Source organism: Salmo salar, chromosome 19 (genome assembly GCF_965601325.2).
Source record: "Salmo salar chromosome 19, fSalSal1, whole genome shotgun sequence".
NCBI classification, from domain to species: domain Eukaryota; kingdom Metazoa; phylum Chordata; class Actinopteri; order Salmoniformes; family Salmonidae; genus Salmo; species Salmo salar.
In genome coordinates this window covers 65676509-65701033 of record NC_138309.1, presented here as the reverse complement: position 1 = coordinate 65701033, position 24525 = coordinate 65676509, and the positions used below count along the sequence as shown (strand labels likewise).

Sequence of the window (24525 nt, the reverse complement as noted above, 5' to 3'; positions counted from 1 at the left end):
GTCTAAACGTGGCTATTGAAGTAGTCCCTCTTGACAGCTACACATTGGCTGGCACAAGATTTCAAAGAACGCTTGCAAGATTGGCTAGATTTGACATTGTTGCATTCAAGGCAAGTTAGCTTTTTAAAACGGAAGCAGAGACATTCTGGCACACAGGCTGCTTTGTGTATGTAAGAAAAACAATGAGACAAATTCTGAAATTTTCAGTTTTACTCCAATGAATTTTAATGCTTCATTGCAAAACTTAGAATAGAATAATATAAATCATACCCATTTAATTTTTCAAACTTATAAAACACCCTTGAATCCCTGTGAATTGTAAAATTTTGGAATTCTTAATTTCTGTCAAACCGTATCACACTACCAATTAAGTATTTTTTTGTATGCATAGCAGTGATTATTTTAAACAGCTCTTTTAGGACATCATTAGTTCTGTTCTTGTTTATTAATGTTCTATTTTATGTTTGGTGTGGACCCCAGGAAGAGTAGCTGCTGCTTTCACAACAGCTAATGGGGATCCTAATAAAATACCATTGCTTGATAATTGTGCACACCTGTTTCTGCCTAGCCCAAACCAGGTGCTGCTGATTAGTGTAACTATTGTAATCGGTAGACACAGACCTTTAGGTATTCTAACACGGAAGCCCTCTAGGTTCTAAATGATAGAAATATCTGTCCTAAAATGTACAATTGTCAACTGTAAGCCGATCCTGAACTTTCCAACTTTATGCAACATTTCGGAATAATTAATACATTTTGGGGAATGACTTGGAAGAATGGCAGCCACCATTCAACTCTATATTGTACACTGCCTAATAGATGCAAACTTAATATGGTATGGCCTCACTGGGGTCGTTATGTCACTAGAAATAAACCACGGGGAAGACCTAGACATTTTAAAACTATTTAGGTGTAGTAGTATTAGGGCATTGAGCTGTCCGATAGTGGACTGTGTACTGAAAATGGCAGTGAGAAGCTTTATTAGCTAAACCATGAATAATAGACCATATGAGCAAAAACATGGTCAGAGACAATATTCAAGTCTTAATGGCACTAGTTGTTTTCTTTTCTCCTTCTTCCCTCCTCTCCCTCTCTTGGGCTGTGATTTGTTTCCCATATTTTCCCCCCCCTTTTTTCATCTCCCCATTTCTCCTGGACTAAGTTCAGCAGTGGAATGAAACTCTGAACGTTGCAGATAGAAAAATACAACCTAGAGAGGACACTAACCTTCAACCTGGGTTTTGTTCATTATGACATGCAACAGAAAGGGTTTTAAATGCTTTGCAATAAAAGTAAATTGAGCGCTTCTTATTGGACACGTCCGGGCAGTCACACATTTACATTTACGTCATTTAGCAGACGCTCTTATCCAGAGCGACTTACGAATTGGCCTTCTTTCAATCCATTTTCTTCCATTTGGTGTCTAATGAACACAACCCATGCTTACATTTCTGTCTGCAGTGTTCTGAATGTTTCAACCAATTGAACGAGGCCCAGGGTTTCAGAGGGGTTGGACATAGTTAGCAGGTAGCATGCCCTGTTGCCCGGTGCGTTCGATGCGGCCGTACATCCATCCCTCATCTATCTGTTGTACGTCTGCAATCAGGTCGCCCTCCTGGAGAGACACCTCATCGGCGTCAGCAGCCGTGTAGCTGTACAGAGCCCGGTAGCGCTTCTGTAGACACATATGGGGACATACTGTATATCCATGCATGCACACCACACACATTCATCAACATAGGGCTACAGAATTGTGTGGGTGTTACCTCTACAAACACGTGCACACACACACTAGAGTTAAGCAGATCATATCACCACTACAAAAAAAAAATCATAAAACACTCCTACCATTGCTGCTCAGGGCACACAGAGAGGAAGACAAAGAACAGTGGACTATACAGTATGACATCAAATGTAATACAGTGATGTACTGCTGTGTTATTCCTTACCCCTCCACTAGGTGGTGGTACAGCAGCAGCAGAGGGAACAGACACAGGATCCGGCTGGGAGCTGTAGGTCTGAGGGATGGCTGGCTGCGGATCTACAGACACAGGATCAGACATCGCACACTCCACATTCTTGTAAAGAGATTCAAGGAACAATGTATGACAATTACAATGATAACCTTTCGATTGATAAACATTACAGTGATAACCTTTCGATTGATTGACTGGCAAAATATAAAAAGATCTAACTATTATACACAATAGTATACAGTAGCATCTAGATGAGAGGCTAAAATAACCGTTGATTTAGGGGATTTTTCGTGTGGATATTTTACATAATTTCAGAGGGTAATTTGCTCAAAGTGATTTTAATATATGGTGTACTTTAATAAACAAGCTTTTTATATCATATAAACCTCAAAATGATGAAGTCAAGGAGATTTCTTTGATATGTAACAGGTTATAACATATCTTACAAACTTAGGGGGTAATTTGCAGACTGTTAAAATAACCCAAAAGATGGTCTGTTATAATTAAACCACAAGCTTTTTATCATATAAACCAAAATTATAATTACATCAGCTAGTGAAATCAACTCTTGGCAGTTCTGGGCTATTATGACATCACCACAGCACAACAATGTGAGCCACAATAGATGCGGTATTTTTGTTTGTGTATGAAGTATTTGGCAACAAGAATAAAAAATTCACAATCATTTCAGTGGTCTTGTCATCATTGCAATAGTAACATATCTTTCATGTCAAAAACATAGGTAGTGTTCATAATGGTAAATAAGTATTTTGCAAGGTTTTCCCAAAATTCTGACACAAATTTAAAGAACAAGTGAGACAGATTCTCACCTTTTTCACAGAAAACGCAGATATCGTCCATAGTCACAAATTTAGATATCATAGAATTACATTTTTTTTAATTGAATTTAACTATTTTATTAAAACATTAGCCCTAGTGAACAATAACAAGAATAACATTTTCCTACATAATTATAATACGATTTTTTCTGAGTGATTACAATTGCACTAGAATAGTTCATTTTTTATATATTTTTTGTTTGTTCCAGTATTTTATCATTAATACCTGCGTTCTGTTTTAATGTAATGTTTTGATGTAAGAATGTAAATTGTTGATCTGTATTTTGAATAAAAATAAAATAAAATAAAAAACAATAGATGCGGTAAAGGAGTAAATGGAACGCAGACCATTCCATTGAGCAGATTGGCGCACAGTCAACAAATCTGATCTAACAAATTGGATATTCCTCAAATCCATCATGGTTTATGTATTGTAACAGGCCCACAATGTGGTTACTTAAGTCCGATTTTGATATATTTGGCTGTTTTTGCAGCACAACATTTATACGTTTTCAGGTTTAGAAGAAGTAAATGCTAACTCCCGTACATACAAAAGTTACACTTAAATCCGAACTGGCTCACCCTGTGTTAAAAAATAGCCTCACTCCCAATATTCAGATTACAACGTCTCACTTTCGGTTATTTGAAAATGAAATAATCTCCAAAATATTGCTGTATTTAAAATAACCCATAGAAAGCTGTTTCAATTTCTGTTTAATCCACCAGAAAATACAAACAAATATTACAACAAATATTATGGTTAAACCCAAATATACAAATGTATATATTTTTTAAATATATATATATAAAAAATTAAAAAACGTTTAAAACCTATCTTTGTTAATCGCTCAACACAGAATAGCAACACAGAATAGCATAAGGGGACTCCCTCAAATGTTTGGAGAAAATATTTATATTTTATTCAGCTTTGTTCAATAGTATTCTTCATACTATAAAATAATGCCACGGAATTATAAACAAATCTTTTCTGCTAAATGAACTAGTGTAGCCCACAGCCATTTGGCATTGTCACGACTTACATTTTAGCGACTTACAGTAGTGAATACATACATTTTCATTTCATTTCATACATTTTTTTTTCCGTACTGGCCCCCCGTGGGAATCGAACCCACAACCCTGGCGTTGCAAACACCATGCTGGCGTTGCAAACACCATGCTCTACCAACTGAGCCACAGGGAAGACCAAAGTCCCTCTCCTTGTTTGAGCGGTGTTCGGCGGTCGACGTCACCGACCTTCTAGCCATCGCTGATCCATTTTTCATTTTCCATTGGAACCAGGTGTGATGTAAGACAAGACAAAACCAATCTCATCAATTACATGTTGTGTATTTAACCCTCTGTTTCCCTTTATGTCCTTGTCGGTGATTGTTTGTTTGTATGTGATGTGCAAGTTATGTTCTGGTGCGCGACGGGTTTTGTACCCACTTTTATCATTTTGTATATTTTGGTTTTCGGAGTTTTGTGAGCACTAATTAAACGACTCCGTTTATACCAAGTTCGTTCTCCTGCGCCTGACTTCCCTGCCACCAGCACGCACCCATTACAGGCATAGCCACATCAGGACCTAACATAAAGACAACTCAGAGTTTGCTATTCTGTTCTTCTGAAATAGACTACATGTTCTTCATATTATGTTTCTTTAGACCTGTCTAAAATAAATAATGGATTTATTGTGAAGGTGTAGGCTACAGTTGAAGTCAGAAGTTTATATACACTTAGGTTGGAGTCATTAAAACTCGTTTTTCAACTACTCCACAAATTTCTTGTTAACAAACTATAGTTTTGGCAAGTCGGTTAGGACATCTACTTTGTGCAAAACACAAGTAATTTTCCCAACAATTGTTTACAGACAGATTAATTCACTGTATCACAAGTCCAGTGGGTCAGACGTTTACATAGACTAAGTTGACTGTGCATTTAAACAGCTTGGAAAATTCCAGAAAATGATGTCATGGCTTTAGAAGCTTCTGTTAGGCTAATTGACATAATTTGAGTCAATCGGAGGTGTACCTGTGGATGTATTTCAAGGCCTACCTTCAAACTCAGTGCCTCTTTGTTTGACATCATGGAAAAATCTAAAGAAATCAGCTAAGACATCAGAAAACAAATTGTAGACCTCCACAAGTCTGGTTCATCCTTGGGAGCAATTTCCAAACGCCTGAAGGTACCACGTTCGTCTGTACAAACAATAGTACGCAAGTATAAACACCATGTGACCACACATCCGTCATACCGCTCAGGAAGGAGACGCGTTCTGAACGTACTTTGGTGCGAAAAGTGCAAATCAATCCCAGAACAACAGCAAAGGACCTTGTGAAGATGCTGGAGGAAACAGGTACAAAAGTATCTATACCCACAGTAAAACGAGTCACAAATGGGTCTTCCAAATGGACAATGACCCCAAGCATACTTCCAAAGTTGTGGCAAATGGCTTAAGGACAACAAAGTCAAGGTATTGGAGTGGCCATCACAAAGCCTTGAACTCAAACCTATAGAAAAATTGTGGACAGAACTGAAAAAGCGTGTGTGAGCAAGGAGGCCTACAAACCTGACTCAGTTACACCAGCTCTGTCAGGAGGAATGGGCGAAAATTCACCCAACTCATTGTGAGAAGCTTGTGGAAGGCTTCCAGAAACTTTTGATCCAAGTTAAAGAATTTAAAGGCAATGCTACCAAATACTAATTGAGTGTATGTAAACTTCTGACCCAATGGGAATGTGATGAAAGAAAAGCTGAAATAAATCATTCTCTCTACTATTATTCTGACATTTCACATTCTTAAAATAAAGTGGTGATCCTAACTGACCTAAGACAGAGAATTTTTACTAGGATTAAATGTCAGGAATTCTGAAAAACTGAGTTTAAATGTATTTGGCTAAGGTGTATGTAAACTTCCAAGTTCAACTGTATGTGTAGAAGCCAGGAGATGCTAAATGTGTTGATGTTCATTAATGGTCAATTATCGTGATAGCGACAGTTATTTGCTTGACAATCACCGGCTGATGAAATGTGACCGCCACAGCCCTGTCCAGACCATACCAAATCTGAATCAAACATAGATGTTTATGATTGGTTCAGATTTGGTCTGGAATGGACAAAAACCAATGTCCGTGGATGTGGAAATCAAGGGCGGTCCGGAACTGCACCAAAAAAAGACATCCAAAAGGCGTCGGTCAGTGCTTACTGAGGTGTTGCCTACAGTGTTGCCTGAAATGGCATTGTATTTAATGCCCATCTATGTGGCAAGCCTACCATTTGTAAAACACCAAAAAACGACGTCTGGGCAGGAAAAAAATAAACGTCCAAATAACGTTGGCTCGTGCTTACTGGGGTATAGCCTACCATATCAGCCCACAATGGAATTTTATGAATGCCCATCCATGTGGTAGGCCCACCATTTGTAAAACAGGCCATTGCATTGGCTTTATTAGTCCTGATTCCTGTGACTAATTCATTTGGCTATTTAAGCTCTGAATATCAGCTACCCAACTTTATCAGGAGTTATCGCGAGCCTATTTGCACAGCGGGAAATGCAAAAGTAATTTATTTTTCACTATGATAAGCTTGTCAAAAATTGATGGATACAAACTTCAAACTACTGATCATGACAATGGGGTGAAACTCCTGGACAACAGTTGTGATTGTCCATTCCATATTGTCCATTTTACTTTGACCTGTCCTGTTTTTAGAATATGTTGTTTGTTAACATGACAATGTATTTTTGAGGGGATTGAGTGCCATTTAGCTTAGGCTATTTGATCGGAGAAACCTGCATGATGTAAAACGTGTCCATCTCATTACATTGTCATACATTTTATCTTCAGCGTGTAGGCTACACAAAAGGCCACATACTCTTTCTACCATATCCTCTATCTGCTATATGATTTATGTTACATGATTTTTTACAGAACGTTGGTGGAGCACTGCAGAGATGCGTCTCTCCGACAGCACCCTGGAGAGGCGCGCTGGGAATGGAGAATCAAAATATTTTGCGCCCGCCTTTAAAAAGTAGCCACTGCTTATCAAAGGGCGGCATCAGCGCTCACCTAAAAAGACCATATGCCACTGGTTGAGAGAAATGTTCATTGTTTTTGGGCAGAATTATGTGAGGTTTTATTTGTCGTTGTTGGCCAGTTTAGCTCCGAAAATGCCACCCTTGTCAATCTGGCACGCCTGCCTAATCCTGCCTAATGAGCGGGCCGGCCATGGACACAACCATCCCAGCTCTGCAGATTTTGCCGCGAAGAGACAGAATCCATAGATCACTTGTTTTGGTACAGCCCATATGTAGCTTGGTTTTGGTCGCATGTTTAGTAATGGCTGAAAAATCACAACATTTATCTAAAGCTGACTCTGCAAATAGCACTGCTGGCTGATTTAAAAAGCCATAGTCATTCGATCAATAATATAATAATACTCTTAGTAAAAATGTTAATCTTTAATTTACAGTCTGGAGAAACTATGAGAATAGAAAGTTTCGGAACTTTTGTGAAACATCACAGCACAGTTGAAAAATGTATGGCAAGTAGGAATCAAAACTGGATGGTTTTCAGAGATAGACGGGAGGGTCTGAGGGTAGCTGAAGGGTAAAAAAAGATAACTAGTGTAGAATGTACTGTGTCTGTAAAATTTATATAGTACTGTATGTATAGGCTGGAAGTAGAAGCCTACGTGTTGTTGTCCATTATCTTTACTCCAATTAGGGGAGCGGGGTGGTAGAGTTAGGGTAAAATAATAAACTGCTGTCGGTGGCACAGGGAGTCTGGATGGCAGATGCGGTCTAGCCTTTTGCTGTACTAAAGTAGCTGTACTGAGGTCATCTTGTGAGCACAGATCCTCTAATTGAATATATCTTTTCATCATCCAGATGATCACCTGGTTCATCTGCTCCTTCTCCCTCAGTTTCAGGTATGCCTGCAGTAATTCCTTGTAAACTTCTGGAGGCTTCATTGCAAGCAAATTGCTTTGATAGCACTTTCTACCACCACTGTTTAGAAGATTTGTGTTATAGTTTTAGTGGTCAGCCACCAAATGGTTCAAATGAAATGTTCAAGGTGCACTGATCAGTTGTGACATAGATGTGGTAAAGAGTTCCATCGAACTCAACCCAAAACAATGGAATTGCTATGGAAACGCACTGGGGAAAGATCCAGTCTCCTCATTGCCCCCAGCAAAATTTGCCTACATTTAGGCTGTTGTTATAATGCTTGTATGGATGTCAACCTTAAATGTTAATTTCATTGTCACCAATCAACTGCTTTGAAGTTAAAAACTACTTTGACTACCACCACCAATTTCATTATGCTAGCTATGCTAACCAGGATTAAAAAAAATGTGCAGATAGATTGTGGGTTCTATCAATGTAATTGTCTGCATCCCTTCCAAAACCCATATATTTTTTACCAATTTTATTTTATTTACCATAACCTTGCCACCCCTCTCCCAATTGGAGTAAACTAATGGAGAACGATACTTAGACTTCTACATCCAGATTATACATACTATATATATTTTACAGACACGGTACATTATACACTAGTTATCATTTAATTCCAGCATCATTTGTCGCAATAAAGTTTGACAAAATGAAAATCCACCGAACAGATAAAAATGTTGTCAATCTTTAGAACATTTTTCCTATATCTGCCGTTTCCATTAGACTACATAAGTCACAATATATTTTTTTTGCGACATTGAAACCACAGTGCCTTCGGGAAGTATTCAGACCCCTTCCCTTTTTCCACATTTTGTTACGTTACAGCCTTATTCTAAAATGGATAAAATAATTTTTCCCCCTCATCAATCTAGATTTTTGCAAATGTATAAAAATACAAATGAAATACCTTATTTACATAAGTATTCAGATCCTTTACTCTGTATTTTGTTGAAGCACCTTTGGCAGCGAGTACAGGCTTGTCTTCTTGGATATGACGCTACAAGCTTGGCACACCTGTATTTGGGGAGTTTCTCCCATTCTTCTCTGCAGATCCTCTCAAGCTCTGTCAGGTTGGATGGGGAGTGTTGCTGCATAGCTATTTTCAGGTCTCTCCAGAGATGTTCGATCGGGTTCAAGTCCGGGCTCTGGCTGGGCAACTCAAGGACACTCAGAGACTTGTCCCAAAGCCACTCCTGTGTTGTCTTGGCTGTGTGCTTACTGTTGTTGTCCTGTTGGAAGGTGAACCTTCGCCCAAGTCTGAGGTCCTGAGCACTCTGGAGCAGGTTTTCATCAAGTATATCTCTGTATTTTGCTCCATTCATCTTTCCCCCGATCCTGACTAGTTTCCCTGTCCCTGCTGCTGAAAAACATCCCCACAGCATAATGATGCCACCACCATACTTTACCGTAGTGATGGTGCCAGGTTTCCTCCAGATGTGATGCTTGGCATTCAGGCCAAAGAGTTCAATCTTGGTTTCATCAGACCACAGAATCTTGTTTCTCATGGTCCGAGAGTCCTTCAGGTGCCTTTTGGCAAACTCCAAGCGGGCTGTCAAGTGCCTTTTACTGAAGAGTGGCTTCCATCTAGCCACTCTACCATAAAGGTCTGATGGGTAGAGTGCTGCAGAGATGGTTGTCCTTCTGGAAGGTTGTTCCATCTCCACAGAGGAACTCTGGAGCTCTGTCAGAGTGACCATCGGGTTCTTTGGTCAGGTCACCCAAAAAGTTATATATTGCAGCCGTAAATAAACAGAAATTCTACTTCATGAGTCTTGCGAACGTTCATGTGCACAATAAACATCGTACCAATTCAGAGGGTAATAAATTATAGGCCTAAATTAAAATATATCTTGTCAAAAATGAAACAGAAATGTCTAAGTAGATTTTACAGACAAAAAATATCCCACTATGTCGAAGGAACAAATGATCTTTCGGCATTTATAAAATTGTACCGAAACCACCTCTTTTCATCATAGCTGTCGTGATAATTTTTTATAAGGTATGACTTTACTTGCATTAAAATTGTGGATGGAAATGTAGTTATTGTTGCAATAAACGGTCAGGTAAAGTCAGACTCGAGTCCAAGAATAGTATTAAAAATGACAGATATCACATGACATCGAGGTAACTGTTCACGTGTTTCCTCCATGTGACTTTGAATCTGGTTCAGGAGAAGAAGAGGTAGAGGCTGGGAGTTTTCGGATGGATGACGAGGAAGAGACCTGGCTGACAACTGTGGCACATTTTGGGAGCATGAAGAGGCCAGAGATACTGTTGCTAGACTAGTAAATTGGGCTAAGGAACAGAAGATGGGTTTTGGAGAAAGGCCATCAGTGCGTGTTCTGCAAGCAGTACAGCGGATGAAGGCGCGGAATGAGCTCGATGAAAGGATAGACGTGGTTATGGACAGTGAGGAAGAAGGAGAAGAGCCGAGTGCAGAGAGCTGTGACCTGCAATTGGGAGCAGGGCGCCTTTGAAAGGAGTGATTATTGGGGTGATGTTATGTGTTGAGGTGGAGCAAATTGAAAATTCCCTATGTCTGTGATGCCCACCGTTTCGTGTGACGCAGACCCAGAGGCGAGCTTGGTGAAACTGAAAAGACACTGTCTGTCATTTTGTTTTGAAGCAGTCTTTACCTGATAAAGTGATGTTAGGATATGTCAGTTATCCTGTGAAAGCTTTTGTGCCGAACCCACAAGGTGTTTCAGATGCCAAGCTTTTGGTCATGTTGCAGCAGTGTTTAGGAGGGAGATTCTGAGAGAGAAGTGTGCTGGAGGGTATGGGATAAAGGAATGTGTAGTTTCGGTGGAAAAAACTGTGTGTGTCAATTGTGTGAGTACTCATGTTGCTGGGGATCACAAGTCCCTGGTGCAAGAGAGACAGGTTGAGGTTGCCAGGGTCAGACTAGAACAGAAGGTGTTGTATGCTGAGGCAGTGAAGAGAGTAGAGGATGATGGGTCAAGGGTGAGTAGTAGGCCTAGGCCAATACAGAGTGATATGAATTTGTGCTTCAGTAAGGTTGGCTTCTTAGCATTCATTCATTGCCATGGTTATCAACTGTACTGTAGAAATGGAATGTAAATCACAGAAAATAGATGTTGTGGTAGCAGCTGCAGAGAAGTACTTTGGTGTGCGAGGTTATACTGCAGAAGAGTTACAAAATGTGTTGAATAAAAGAGTCCTGTCCTCCCAGGCCATCGGCCTGGTGTAGGATCAATTACGGTCAAAGTGGTGGAATGGGGGTGGTGATTTTTCTTTTTATGAAATAGTGGTATATACAGTGTTGTGTTCGAGACCGATTCAAGACCAAGACTAGAGCGAAAAGAGTCAGAGTCAAAGCCAAGACCGAAAGGGGGCAAGACCGAGTCAAGACTGAGACCGGGAGGGGGACGAGCGGTACAAGACCGAGTCAAGACCGAGACCTGAAAAATGCGAGTCCAATTCAAGACCATGATTGTAAATTTGTCAAATCGTCCCCATAACAAGAGTTCAAATAGAGCCAGTCTAAAAACATTACTAACCCAAAAACAGTGGGGATCAATGAGAGCCTTCTACGCTTTAAGAGAAAAGCTAAGGATTTATAAAATAATACAAATCATTATTTATATTATTCTTTTCAATCATGTTCTGATTTAATCTCTTCAGTTTTTGTTCAAAAGGAAAGGGTTAACACTGAAGAGAAAAAAAGATCCATTCAGGATTCTTCTTTGGTGGACTCTGAGGAGATACATCTAGCTAGCAAAGTCAGCCACTGGCGAGGGCTAGGCCATCAGAAGCTTGATAGAAGGCATCTGCCATTCAACTGTATTAGGGCAAAATGTTGGAGTGACAGTGGAATCAACCAATTACATTGACTTGTAATGGGTGGGACCGTTTTTACAAAAATGTATGGAAACTTTTGCCTTCTTGAAGGCCAACAGGTCAACTGTGTAATAGCGAACATTAGTTTTCCCAAGGTCTCGCTAGCTAGCTTTTATTGTAGGCTAGTTTGCAGCGGCTGCAGCAGGTGTTATTGAAGAGGATGTTGTTGCTTATTTGTTAGCTTCTCCCTTTTCAAGAATAACTTTCAACAAGAGGTAGTGGAACTGTGTTTTTTATTGCTGTTTGCATGCTGGTAGCCATCTCTTTGAAAATAACTTATGTGTGTGACACATTGTTGCATTTCAACTTTAGATCACTGGTTACTTTGTGTGCTAAACCTGAGAAAAAAAATTGAGCTGGGAAGTAACAGTTGTACATTTCGACTGGGAAATGCTTAGCCTAATGGTTGTGTTTTTGTATTCTTATGACTGGGACCTACTGGCTTATTATGTCAGAGTGAATGGACATGCTGTCTTTCCATCGACCCTATGCAGTGGTGTAGTGGTGCCTGTAGAAGTGGGTCCTGTGTAAAGGAAAGGCGTCCTGTGTGAAAAATCCTGTTTTCCCATCGATTTTTCAGATTTTCACTTTCAACATCACACTTTCAAAAATGTTATGCTGTAAGTCCACAACAATGCTTAACCACATCAGCAGACCATTTGAGGTCTGGGAAAAATCAACAAAAATATATTTATGGAGGGTGTAGTTGCCCTTTAATTCAATTGACCAAAGCAAATGCCCTCCCCATTGATACAAATCAGCATTATATCATTCTATCAGGTAAGCCTACATTGCGGTCAACATTTAATTGGGATGTTTTTTTGGGAAAGCCTTTAGAAATGTTCATGCAAACAGCGCATGATGACTGAATTGCACATCGCAAATTGGACCAACATTTTTTGATACCTGGTTTGCATACCCATTGTTGCCATAGTTAGCATTTATTGGTAGATATAAGTTGAAAGTCTATCCTACCTACCGGCTACCGATGTCATTCTTCTGTGAGCTGCTCCATCCCTTACAAAAAAAGATTGCAGTCAGAGTGCAGTATAACTGCAGTACAACTGTAGTTAGAATGTATAAATGCTGCAAATGCTGCATCCAAAATAACACAGTTTTTTTACTGCAGTATAACTGCAGTATAATTGTAACTGCCGTGCTACAGTGCAGTATAATTGTAGTTCAATTTCAGTACACTGCAGTTATTCTGCAATCACTGCACACAAAATCCCACAGTCGACTGCAGTTACTGAAACCTTTACTGCAGTTTCAAAACTGCAATCAGCCAACTTCAACCTGAAAGAGTGTGATATCTGCGGCTGGCGCTTTCATCCCGACTGCCTGGATAAACACAGCCAGAAAAGTGCTAAGGTCGCCTCCAAGAGCAAAAGACGGGGGTTCTACGACTCCGGCAAGCACCGGTACAAGGGCACCAACATGGATGGCTTCATCAAGCGATCTATTGATCCATGATTCATGTAATGCAGTGTCGCTGTCCTTGAAGGCTCCCCTGACCAAGACAGTTTATAACTCTACCCCTATTAGAGAAACCACTTATTTTCACATCAATTAAACACCTATTGAAGAAATATAAATCTGAATTGTTTGGATTTATCAGTGTATTTCAAAGAAAATATACAGTACCAGTCAAAAGTTTGGACACACCCACTCATTCAAGGGTTTTTCTTTATTTTTACTATTTTCTACATTGTAGAATAATAGTGAAGACCTCAAAACTATAAAATAACACATATGGGATCATGTAGTAACCAAAAAAGTGTTAAACAAATATATTTTAGATTTGAGATTCTTGGCTACCACGCTTAGAACAGCATGAAGTGAATCCATGCATATGCGCAGATACTGTGTTTGACCGTGTGAAAGCGAAGTCTTGCATCTCGCTCATCTGAATATCTCTGGTGCTGCTCATGGCAACGTCATTTTGCAGAGTCTACCTTTAAACTGTCTTCTTCTATGACCATTTGGGTTTTCTCACACAGGTTTGAATGGGAGATGGCTACATGTAGTCTTTAATTGGATATTTCGCAAAGAGAACATCAGTTCTCATCAGTAAATACATGTTTTTTTTTGCAATTGATGTACAATCATCAAATTATTAAAACGTTACACTTTTATTGTTGTGTTGGATGTACTGTATTCAAAGCCTACTCTTTGGGTAGACTGGGTACCTGACTGGTTCTACATTCAACAATGCTAGCTGCATAGGCTACGTTTAGACAGAAAGCCCAATTCTGATATTTTTTACACTAATTGGTCTTTTGAAAAATCACGTAAGATCTTTTCACATCAGTTATTTTTTAGAGCTGATCTGATCGGTCATAAAATACCAATTCGTGTAACAAAGATCAGAATTGGGCTGCCTGTCTAAATGCAGTCATTGTAGTCTCTCTTGCCAGCTTAATATTGGCTGGCTCAAGAGTGTAAAGAAAGCTTTCAAGATTGGCTTGATTTGACAGTGTTGCATTAACGACAAGTTAGCTTTCTAAAGCAGAAGCAGAGACATTCTGGCACATAGGCTGCTTTGGGTATATTAAGAAAAACAATGATGACACCGGGACACAAATTCTGAAATATTCAGTGTTTTACTCAACATAATGAATTGCAATGCTTCATAGCAAAATTTTGAATGGAATATTATACAGCACATTCGGAAAGTATTCAGACCCCTTCCCTTTTCCCACATTTTGTTATGTTACAGCCTTATTCTAAAATGGATTAAATAAAAAAATGTCGTCATCAATCTACACACAACACCCCATAATGAAAAAGCAAAAACAGGTTTTTAGCAATCTTTTCCCATAAAAAAAAAAATGAAACAGAAATACCTTATTTAATTGAGCTCAGGTGCATCCTGTTCCCATTGATCATTCTTGATAAATCATCAAATCACATTTTATTGGTCACAAACACATGGTTAGCAGATGTTACTGCGACTGTAGCGAAACACTTCTACTTCAGATAATGCAGCAATCTAATAATTCCACATCAACTACCTAATACACACACATCTAAGTAAAGGAATGGGATAAGAATATATAAATATATGGATGAGCAATGACAGAGCAGCATAAGCAAAATACAGTATATACATATGAGATGAGTAATGCAAGATATGTAAACATTATTAAAGTGACATTATTAAAGTAACTAGTGATCCATTTATTAAAGTGGCCAATGATTTCAAGTCTGTATGTACGCAGCAGTCTCTCTGTGTTAGTGATGGCTGTTTAACAGTCTGATAGCCTTGAGATAAAAGTTGTTTTTCAGTCACTCGGTCCCAGCTTTGATGCACCTGTACTGACCTCGCCTTCTGGATGGTAGCGGGGTGAATAGGCAGTGGCTCGGGTGGTTGTTGTCCTTGATTATCTTTTTGGCCTTCCTGTGACATCAGGTGTTGTAGGTGTCCTGGAGGACAGGTAGTTTGCCCCCGGTGATGCATTGTGCAGACCACGCCACCCTTTGGAAAGCCCTGTGGTTGTGGGCAGTGCAGTTGCTGTACCAGGCGGTGATACAGCCCGACGGGATGCTCTCAATTGTGCATCTGTAAAAGTTTATGAGGGTTTTAGGTGACAAGCCAAATGTCTTCAGCCTCCAGTGGTCTGCTGTTTCCTGAAGTCCACGATTGTCTCCTTTGCTTTGTTGACATTGAGTGAGAGGTTGTTTTCCTGATGCCACACTTCGAGTGCCCTCACCTCCTCCCTGTAGGCTGTCTTGTCGTAGTTGGTAATCAAGGCTACTACTGTTGAGTCGTCTACAAACTTGATGATTGAGTTGGAGGTGTGCATGGCCACGCAGTCATGGGTGAACAGGGAGTACAAGAGGGGGCTGAGCACGCACCCTTGTGGGACCCTAGTGTTGAGGATCAGCGAAGTGGAGATGTTGTTTCCTACCTTCACCACCTGGGGGCGGCCCGTCAGGAAGTCTAGGACCCAATTGCACAGAGCGGGGTTGAGACCCAGGGCCTCAAGCTTAATGATGAGCTTGGAGGGTACTATGGTGTTGAATGCTGAGCTACAGACAATGAGCAGCATTCTTACATAGGTATTCCTCTTGTCCAGATGGGATAGGGCAGTGTGCAGTGTGATGGTCAATTGCATCGTCTGTGGACCTATTGGGGCGGTATGCAAATTGAAGTGGGTCTAGGGTGACAGGTAAGGTGGAGGTGATATGATCCTTGACTAGTCTCTCAAAGCACTTCATGAAGACAGAAGTGAGTGCTACGGGGCGATAATCACTTAGTTCAGTTACCGTTGCATTTTTAGGTACAGGAACAATGGTGGCCATCTCGAAGCATGTGGGGACAGCAGACTGGGATAAGGAGAGATTGAATATGTCCGTAAACACACCAGCCAGCTGGTCTGCGCATGCTCTGAAGACGTGGCTAGGGATGCCGTCTTGCCTGGCAGCCTTGCGAGGGTTAACACGTTTAAATGTCTTACTCAGAGAGAGCCCACAGTCCTTGGTAGCTGGCCATGTCGGTGGCACTGTATTATCCTCAAAGCGGGCAAAGAAGGTGTTTCCACAACTTGATTGGAGTCAACCTGTGGTAAATTCAATTGATTGGATATGATTTGGAAAGGCACACACCTGTCTATATAAGGTCCCACTGTTGACAGCGCATGTCAGAGCAAAAACCATGAGGTCGAAGGAATTGTTCGTAGAGCTCTGCCACAGAATTGTGTCGGGGCACAGATCTGAGGTAGGGTACCAAACCATTTCTGCGGCATTGAAGGTCCCCAAGAACACGGTGGCCTCCACCTTTCTTAAATGAAAAAAGTTTGGAACCACCAAGACTCTTCCAAGAGCTGGCCACCCGGCCAAACTGAGCAATCGGGGGAGAAGGGCCTTGGTCAGGGAGGTGACCAAGAACCCGATGGTCACTCTGACAGAGCTCCAGAGTTTCTCTGTGGAGATGGGAGAACCTTTCAGAAAGACAACCATCTCTGCAGCATTCCACCAATCAGGCCTTTATGGTAGAGAGGCCAGACTGAAGCCACTCCTCAGTAAAAGGTACATGACAGCCCGCTTGGAGTTTGCCAAAAGGCACCTAAAGGACTCTTGGACCATGAGAAACAAGATTCTCTGGTCTGACGAAACCAAGATTGAACTCCTTGGCCTGAATTCCAAGCGTCACGTCTGGAGGAAACCTGGCACCATCCCTACGGTGAAGCATGGTGGTGGTAGCATCATGTTGTGGGAATGTTTTTAAGCGGCAGGGGCTGGGAGACTAGTCAGGATTGAGGGAAAGATCAACGGAGCAAAGTACAGAGAGATCCTTGATGAAAACCTGCTCCAGAGAGCTCAGCACCTCAGACTGGGGCGAAGGTTCACCTTCCAACAGGACAATGACCCTAAGCACACAGCCAAGACAACGCAGGAGTGGCTTTTGGACAAGTCTCTGAGTGTCCTTGAGTGGCCCAGCCAGAGCCCGGACTTGAACCCTATCGAACATCTCTGGAGAGACCTGAAAATAGCTGTGCAGCGATGCTCCCCATCCAACCTGACAGAGCTTGAGAGGATCTGCAGAGAAGAATGGGAGAAACTCCCCAAATACAGGTGTGCCAAGCTTGTAGCATCATACCCATGATGGCTCAAGGTTGTAATCGCTGTCAAAGTTATTCAAAGTACTGAGTAAAGGGTCTGAATACTTATGTAAATGTGATATTTATATGCAAACATTTCTAAATGACAGTTTTTGCTATGTCATTTTGGGGTATTGTGTGTAGATTGATGAGGGATAAAAACAACAATTGAATCAATTTTAGAATATGCCTGTAACGTAACAAAATGTGGAAAAAGTCAAGTGGTCTGAATACTTTTTGAATACACTGTAAATAATACATATTTCTTATTTTAAAAATATTGTACAACTTCCTTGTGAATGATGAAATTATTGAATTCTTCATTTCTGTCAAGTTGCATCACACCACCAATTAAATATTTTTCGTATGCACAGTGCTGGTATTTTCAACTGCTCTATTAGGACATCATTGATTGATTACTAATTGCGCTCGCCTGTTTCATCCCAGCCCAAACCAGGTGCTGCTGATTAGTGTAACTATGGTAACCAGTACAGAAAGACAGGTAGGTATGCTAACAAGTACTAGTTAGTAGATATAGTATGCTAACAAGTACTAACACGGAAGCCCACTAGGTTTTAAATTCTAGAAATATCTGTCTTAAAATGTAGTTGTCAACGGGAAGCCAATCTTAAAGTTTCCAACTTTATGCAACATTTCAGAATAATTAATTAATACATTTTTGGTAATGACTTGGAAGTATGGCCTGATACTATAGATGCAAGGAAGACATAGACATATAAAACAATTTGTAGTATTAGAGCATCAGGCTGTCTGATAGTGGACTGTGTACTGAGAATGTCAGTGAGAAGCATTATTAGCTTATCAATTGACTTTTCAAAAATCATGAATAATAGACCATATGAGCAAAAACATGGTTGGAAACAATTCTCAAGTCAAAATGGGCTTTTGGGTTGTTATTTCTTTTCTCTTCCCCCTCCCTCCCTAACTTCCTCCCTCTCTCTTTCTTTCCCTCTCTATATATCCAAATACTTACTTCCAAATGTCTATAAGTTAGTGGCATACCCAAAATAGTATTTGAACCCAGCCAGGTCTGTTACAGTATGCTTTTTATTGTCTGTGTGTATGTGTATATGCGTGTATGAGTGTGTGCACGTCGCATGTGCCTGCATGTGTGTGGAGTATTTACCTTGACTGGCATTCACTGGGGGTGGGGCATCACTACTAATTCTGCTCTTCTCAAATTCCTCATGATACTTTATCTGCAGACAGACAGACAGACAGACAGACAGACAGACAGACAGACAGACAGACAGACAGACAGACAGACAGACAGACAGACAGACAGACAGACAGACAGACAGACAGACAGACAGACAGACAGACAGACAGACAGACAGACAGACAGACAGACAGCGGAGACATCATACATTGTACTGAGTGAATACTGCACTTTATAGATCATTCCAGAAGGGGTCACTATGTTGCCAAATTCTGCCATCAACAACGCAATAGTCTAGGTTTGTGTGAAGTACCATTTTTGGAGGTATTGAAAAAAACAAAGAGGAAATTACATTTCAAAGACAACAGTGATTTAACAATGAATACGTTTGCAACCAAGTTAAGCCCTGATCACATAACTTTGGTAGGAGGTTTGCTCTAAAGTTCTAAAACGAGATCACTTTCCCATCCACAACCATGTGCTAAGAAAATCCTACAATGGTTCCTTTCCTTGTTTCCTTTCCTTCATGACCACTTGTCTTAAAGGGCTGGATAGGGTTAGTAGTTCTCATAAACCAGTAGCAATTGTATCTAGTAACCCTTATAGGAGACAAGTGGCCATGAAAGGAAAGGAGACGATCTGTCCGAACTGTGTACAACTACTGGAATGCAGCCATTGAAATTTGAGGATGGAGGAAACAGAGGACTGAATGTCCAGAGGAAGTGAAGTGCAGCCCTCTGTAACCCCCTCGTCCTCAAACGACCTGAAGTAAACAAACTACTAAGGAGCTTTAGAACGAGAGGAAAATAGGGATAACAAATATAGAGTGTATGTAAAAGACAGAAAGACAAGAAAACAGAGAAAATAGCTAGAATAGAATAAAGACAATAACAGCTAGAGACAGACTGAGGCAAGTATTCAGAAAAATCAAAGAGAGATAAAGAGTTAAGAATGTGAGACAGGCAGAGAGAGGGGAGGACAACGACGAGACAGAAAGACCGGAGAGAGAGAAGACACATCTAGACAGAAACACAGACAGTAAGAGGAAAGAATGAAAGGATAAACATAAACAGAGAGAACTAGGGGGGAGTCAGTGGAGAGGATTCTGTTAATCTGACACTTGAAGTCACATTTCAGACATTTCTTAGGGCCCAAGAAGGAGTTGCCCTATATGGTCAAATTCCCTCAGCTATGAGGAGAAAGTGAATGTCCACTCTCAGTTTGCTGCTGTTCCCCAGATAGACACTCTCACTCTCTCTCTCTTCCCCCTGCTCTCTCTTGCCTTTTTCTATATTTCCCCTTTCCCCTCTCTTTCCACTCCCTTCTCTCTATCCCCCTCTCTCTCTCTCTCTCTCTCTCTCTCTCTCTCTCTCTCTCTCTCTCTCCTCTCCCCCCCCCCCGGAGCAGCAGTAGCAGAGCGGAATGAGGAGAGATAGTGTTGAATTCTAGCCATGGCTCTCCATTATACCTCTAGGGAATAGTACAGTCTCTAATAGTCTCATTCTTTTAGCCTTATCTGATATATGATATAGAGATGGAATGAGATAGATTGAGCCAGTCCATTTTACAAAATCTGTCTATTAGTTTGGTCAGTCAGGAGAAAATGGGTTTATGTTTGCTGATGGAAAAAGGATAAGGGAGAGCACAAAACAGTACAGCCTGCAAAGAAGGACTGCAGTTTTGTACGTAGCACTATTAGCAATGTAGCTTGGTCCCAGATCTGTAAACGTATTAAGCGTAAACAGATGTGGGACCAGGCTAGTAGCAATGACCTTTGCAGCTAAAATATTTTGGTCCAAAATGAGAAGAGGGGGAGATAGGAAAGTGGGTGTAGCTCATTAGGAATGTTGATTCTATACTGGTTTAGTTCTGTTTTTGAAAATGTAGATACAGAGTTAATAGACTTACGTTGCTGATCTGGTCTTGCGTTTTCTTCACTCTCTGCATCTCCGGTGTGTCGGCCACCACGCTGAAGCCTTTCCCCTTGTTCTTCTCAAACTCCTCTTTGTACAGCGCCTGACACGCACACGCACGCACACAGAAACACACACACACAGGTTTACAGAAAACCTCACATACTAACAACATTTCTTCACTTGCTTACTTACTGTAGGTCATACAGACACTTCAGTAGGAGGGCTGAAATCGAAATACTGTACTACAATTATGACATTAGTGGTTGTGATAGTGTTGATCGGGCAATGCATGCTTTTCTCCGTGAACCCTCCATATTCCGGAACGAAATTGCGCACGTCCACAAAGAACTACATTCCCTAAATGCTCACCACGACGCCCAGATCCATTCACCAGTTTTCTTTCACGAAGATAGGTTTTAAAATTATAATTCTGCCATAGACAACTACTGAACAGACATTAAAGAAATCCAACAAAGTTGTCAATAGTGACACTCGAATCACAGAGAAAGATTAATTATGACCTTCAACTTCCGTTTGAATATTTAAGAAAGGTATTGTTGATATAATTAAAATCAATCTTACAGTCAAAATGAAGGGAAGCTAATTTGGTACATGTCCTGTAATATGGCACCTGCTAACGGCAAATTTTCATCTTTGTTGAAGGAGAAAAATATCATTTATAGAAGTGGTATAGATAATATATTCTCACTCAAGGCAAGCAATGGGTGTTGATTGTATAGCTATGAGGGTTGTACATTTTATTTCACGTTGTTGCTCTGCTCTCACACAATCTGAAATCTCTGCGATGGGCTAACGCTAGGCTAGCTAGCTAGCACTGGGAAACAAATAGGACAGGTAGCGATAGCATCACTAACGTTAGCTAGTAGCTATCTAGCTAGCTATGGTTGAATTTGCTTTTAGAATGTAGTTATTTTCACCTGTCTGTGTGGTTCATGTTTGTCAAACAGACAGTCTCTTCTCTTTCATTGACAGCTGGCATTTTCAAAGCAGTTCTGTTGATTTATGGGCAGGCGTATTTATGTTAGCCAACTGGCTGACTAAATTAGCAAGCTAGCCAACTACCTAGCTAATTACCATATGAGCTAATTGGCCATATCACTTGGTCTGCTAATTGTAAGTTTACTAGCTATCTGCCTAAATGTCAGTAAAGTCATGATAAAGGCAAAAGGCTCAGGCCTCATTCAGTGTGAGCTTTTGGCAGGACACTGGTACTTAACAGCTAAATTTAGCAAAACCATAGAAGGGAGGATGGCCCGGGAGGATGTGTGGCATATAATGCAAACGTCTAGCAAACCAAAGGTTGTGTGTTCGAATCGCGTCTGGGACAACTTGAGTACTTTAGCTAAAAAGCAACTTTAGCTAACCACAACTTTAGCTAACCTCAACCATAGTGTTGTGCAACTACTTAGCATGTTAGTTAACCCTCAACCTAACCCTAACAGGCCTGGAATAATTATAGTTTTACTATGCTTTGTGGAAAGTAACTATTTTTCCCGAGGAACACATAGTTACTTTGGAGGTGACTACAACTATTTACTAAAATTACTACCAATATTTTCTACCGATAAGTACAAATAAGTTATGACGCTCAACTACTGTACGACTCTTTCAACATGCCACTGAAAATTTTGAAGTCTGCAATTAATTTTACCATACCTGAAAATACTGTAGAGTAATTCAAAGCCATTTGCAAATATTGCAAACAGCAAGTTGGATGCTGAGCGAAAACAACTTCTAACCTCTTTTACATCTGAGGTTAAGTGTTCTTGTTTTAAACACACACTATACCATCTTTAAAGGGATGGTTTACTCAGAATATAAACTAACATGATTTTCTACTTACCTTGTCTGTAGTTGATTCAAGAAGGCAGTTTTGGGATATTTTGTTTCCTTTCGATACTTAATACCCATATTTTGTTACTGTTAGCATTCTCAGTGACACTTAAAATTAAACTGTTCTTGTACCTGTTTAATACAACTGTAATTACTATTGGAGCAACATTTTATTAGCATGTTGTTACATAACACTTTGGTAATTGCATTTTAATTGCATAGCAATGAGCTGAGAATTTTGTAACTACTGTAAACAAGGTATAGTGACTGTCCCATATTCCAAGTATGTAATAACTCCATTATTATGCAATTATAAAGCTATTTCCAAAGTCCTATGTAAAAACAATGTTGTTATTGTAATAATCACAAAGTTACAGCACATGTATAAGAGCTTGATGTCAAGAATTACTGTACTACCTTATGTGTCACTCAATATGAAAATATATTTGTTAGTCATTTTGAGGCTGCAAAAGTGGTCTACTCTAATGTTGTGGTGATTCCATGTCCCTCATGTATTTCATTTTAGGCTATAAACTATATTAAGCTGAATATATAAGAGCCCTCCAAACCATGTGCCTATGATCATTATATTCAAATACCTTCAAATATTATTTGGTTTTCTGAGAGGTATTCAAAATACTTTCAACTATTATTTGGTTTTCTGAATTTGAATATCACAGAAAACAGTTGCCTTTTAGTTGAAGCTCTATATAAACTATATTTGACTACCTTGAGTATTTGAAAAGTTGGTATTTTAAAATAAACTACAAAACAGAACTAATTTCTGCCCAAGTCTGAACCCTAAACCCTAACCTAGCTAACGTAGTCACCTAACTAACATTAGCCACAAATGTGAATGATACAAGATGTAAACTAGAAATCATGTTGCAGCTGATTGCCTTGATTTTTTGTACAGAGTATCAATAGATTTTGTACAGTGTATCAATATCAGTGTCAGGTGTAATAGAGTTTGCTGCTCAACCTTAGTGCATATGTAAAATTTAGGGCAGGGATGCTCATATCGAGCATACAGCCATGCAATCTACATTGAAAAATATTGGCAGTAGAATGGCCTTACTGAGGAGCTCAGTGACTTTCAACATGGCACCATCATAGGACGCCACATTTCCAACAAGTCAATTCATCAAATTTCTGCCTTGCTAGAGCTGCCCCGGTCAACTCTTAGTGCTGTTATCCTGTTATGGCTAGGGGGCAGTATTTTCACGGCTAGATAAAAAACGTACCCGATTTAATCTGGTTACTACTCCTGCCCAGTAACTAGAATATGCATATAATTATTGGCTTTGGATAGAAAACACTCCAAAGTTTCTAAAACTGTTTGAATGGTGTCTGTGAGTATAACAGAACTCAAATGGCAGGTCAAAACCTGAGAGATTCCTTTACAGGAAGTGGCCTGTCTGACCATTTCTTGAATTCTTTGCCATCTCTATCTTTTACAAAGGATCTCTGCTCTAACGTGACACTTCCTACGTCTTCCATGGGCGCTCAGAGCCCGGGAAAAACCTGAATGTCGTCATCCCAGCCCCAGGCTGAAACACATTACCGCCTTTCTCAAGTGGCCGATCAAGGGACTGTGGGCTTAGGCGCGTGCCCTGGCTGCCCCCGTCTTTGTGATTTTTCCTCTGTTTGCCGAAAAGGAGATTCCCGGTCGGAATATTATCGCTTTTTTACGAGATAAATTGCATAAAAATTGATTTTAAACAGCGGTTGACATGCTTCGAAGTACGGTAATGGAATATTTAGAATTTTTTTTGTCACGAATTGCGCCACGCGCGCGACCCTGATTTACCATTTCGGATAGTGTCTGGGACGCACAAACAAAACGCCGCTATTCGGATATAACGATGGATTATTTTGGACCAAACCAACATTTGTTATTGAAGTAGCAGTCCTGGGAGTGCATTCTGACGAAGACAACAAAAGGTAATCAAACTTTTATAATAGTAAATCTGATTTTGGTGAAGGCTAAACTTGCCGGGTGTCTAAATAGCTAGCCCGTGATGGCTGGGCTATGTACTTAGAATATTGCAAAATGTGCTTTCACCAAAAAGCTATTTTAAAATCGGACATATCGAGTGCATAGAGGAGTTCTGTATCTATAATTCTTAAAATAATTGTTATGCTTTTTGTGAACGTTTATCGTGAGTAATTTAGTAAATTGTTAGCAAATTCCCCGGAAGTTTGCGGGGGGTATGCTAGTTCTGAACGTCACATGCTAATGTAAAAAGCAGTTTTTTTATATAAATATGAACTTGATTGAACAAAACATGCATGTATTGTATAACATAATGTCCTAGGTGTGTCATCCTGTCTGGGTT

General features: G+C 40.2%; 1 protein-coding gene across 1 annotated transcript in view; it reads right to left on the bottom strand.

Annotated features, from left to right (window-relative positions):
• Positions 1-200: 200 nt before the first annotated feature.
• lasp1 (LIM and SH3 protein 1) overlaps positions 201-24525 on the bottom strand; it is a 36755-nt gene continuing 12430 nt past the window's right edge. Inside the window, exons 4-7 of the mRNA NM_001140542.1 lie at positions 20325-20432; positions 18384-18456; positions 1950-2041; positions 201-1675 (exon numbers count right to left, since the gene is read on the bottom strand). Coding sequence (NP_001134014.1) covers positions 1502-1675; positions 1950-2041; positions 18384-18456; positions 20325-20432 — 447 coding nt within the window. The 3' untranslated portion in view covers positions 201-1501. The remainder of the gene's footprint in view (positions 1676-1949; positions 2042-18383; positions 18457-20324; positions 20433-24525) is intronic.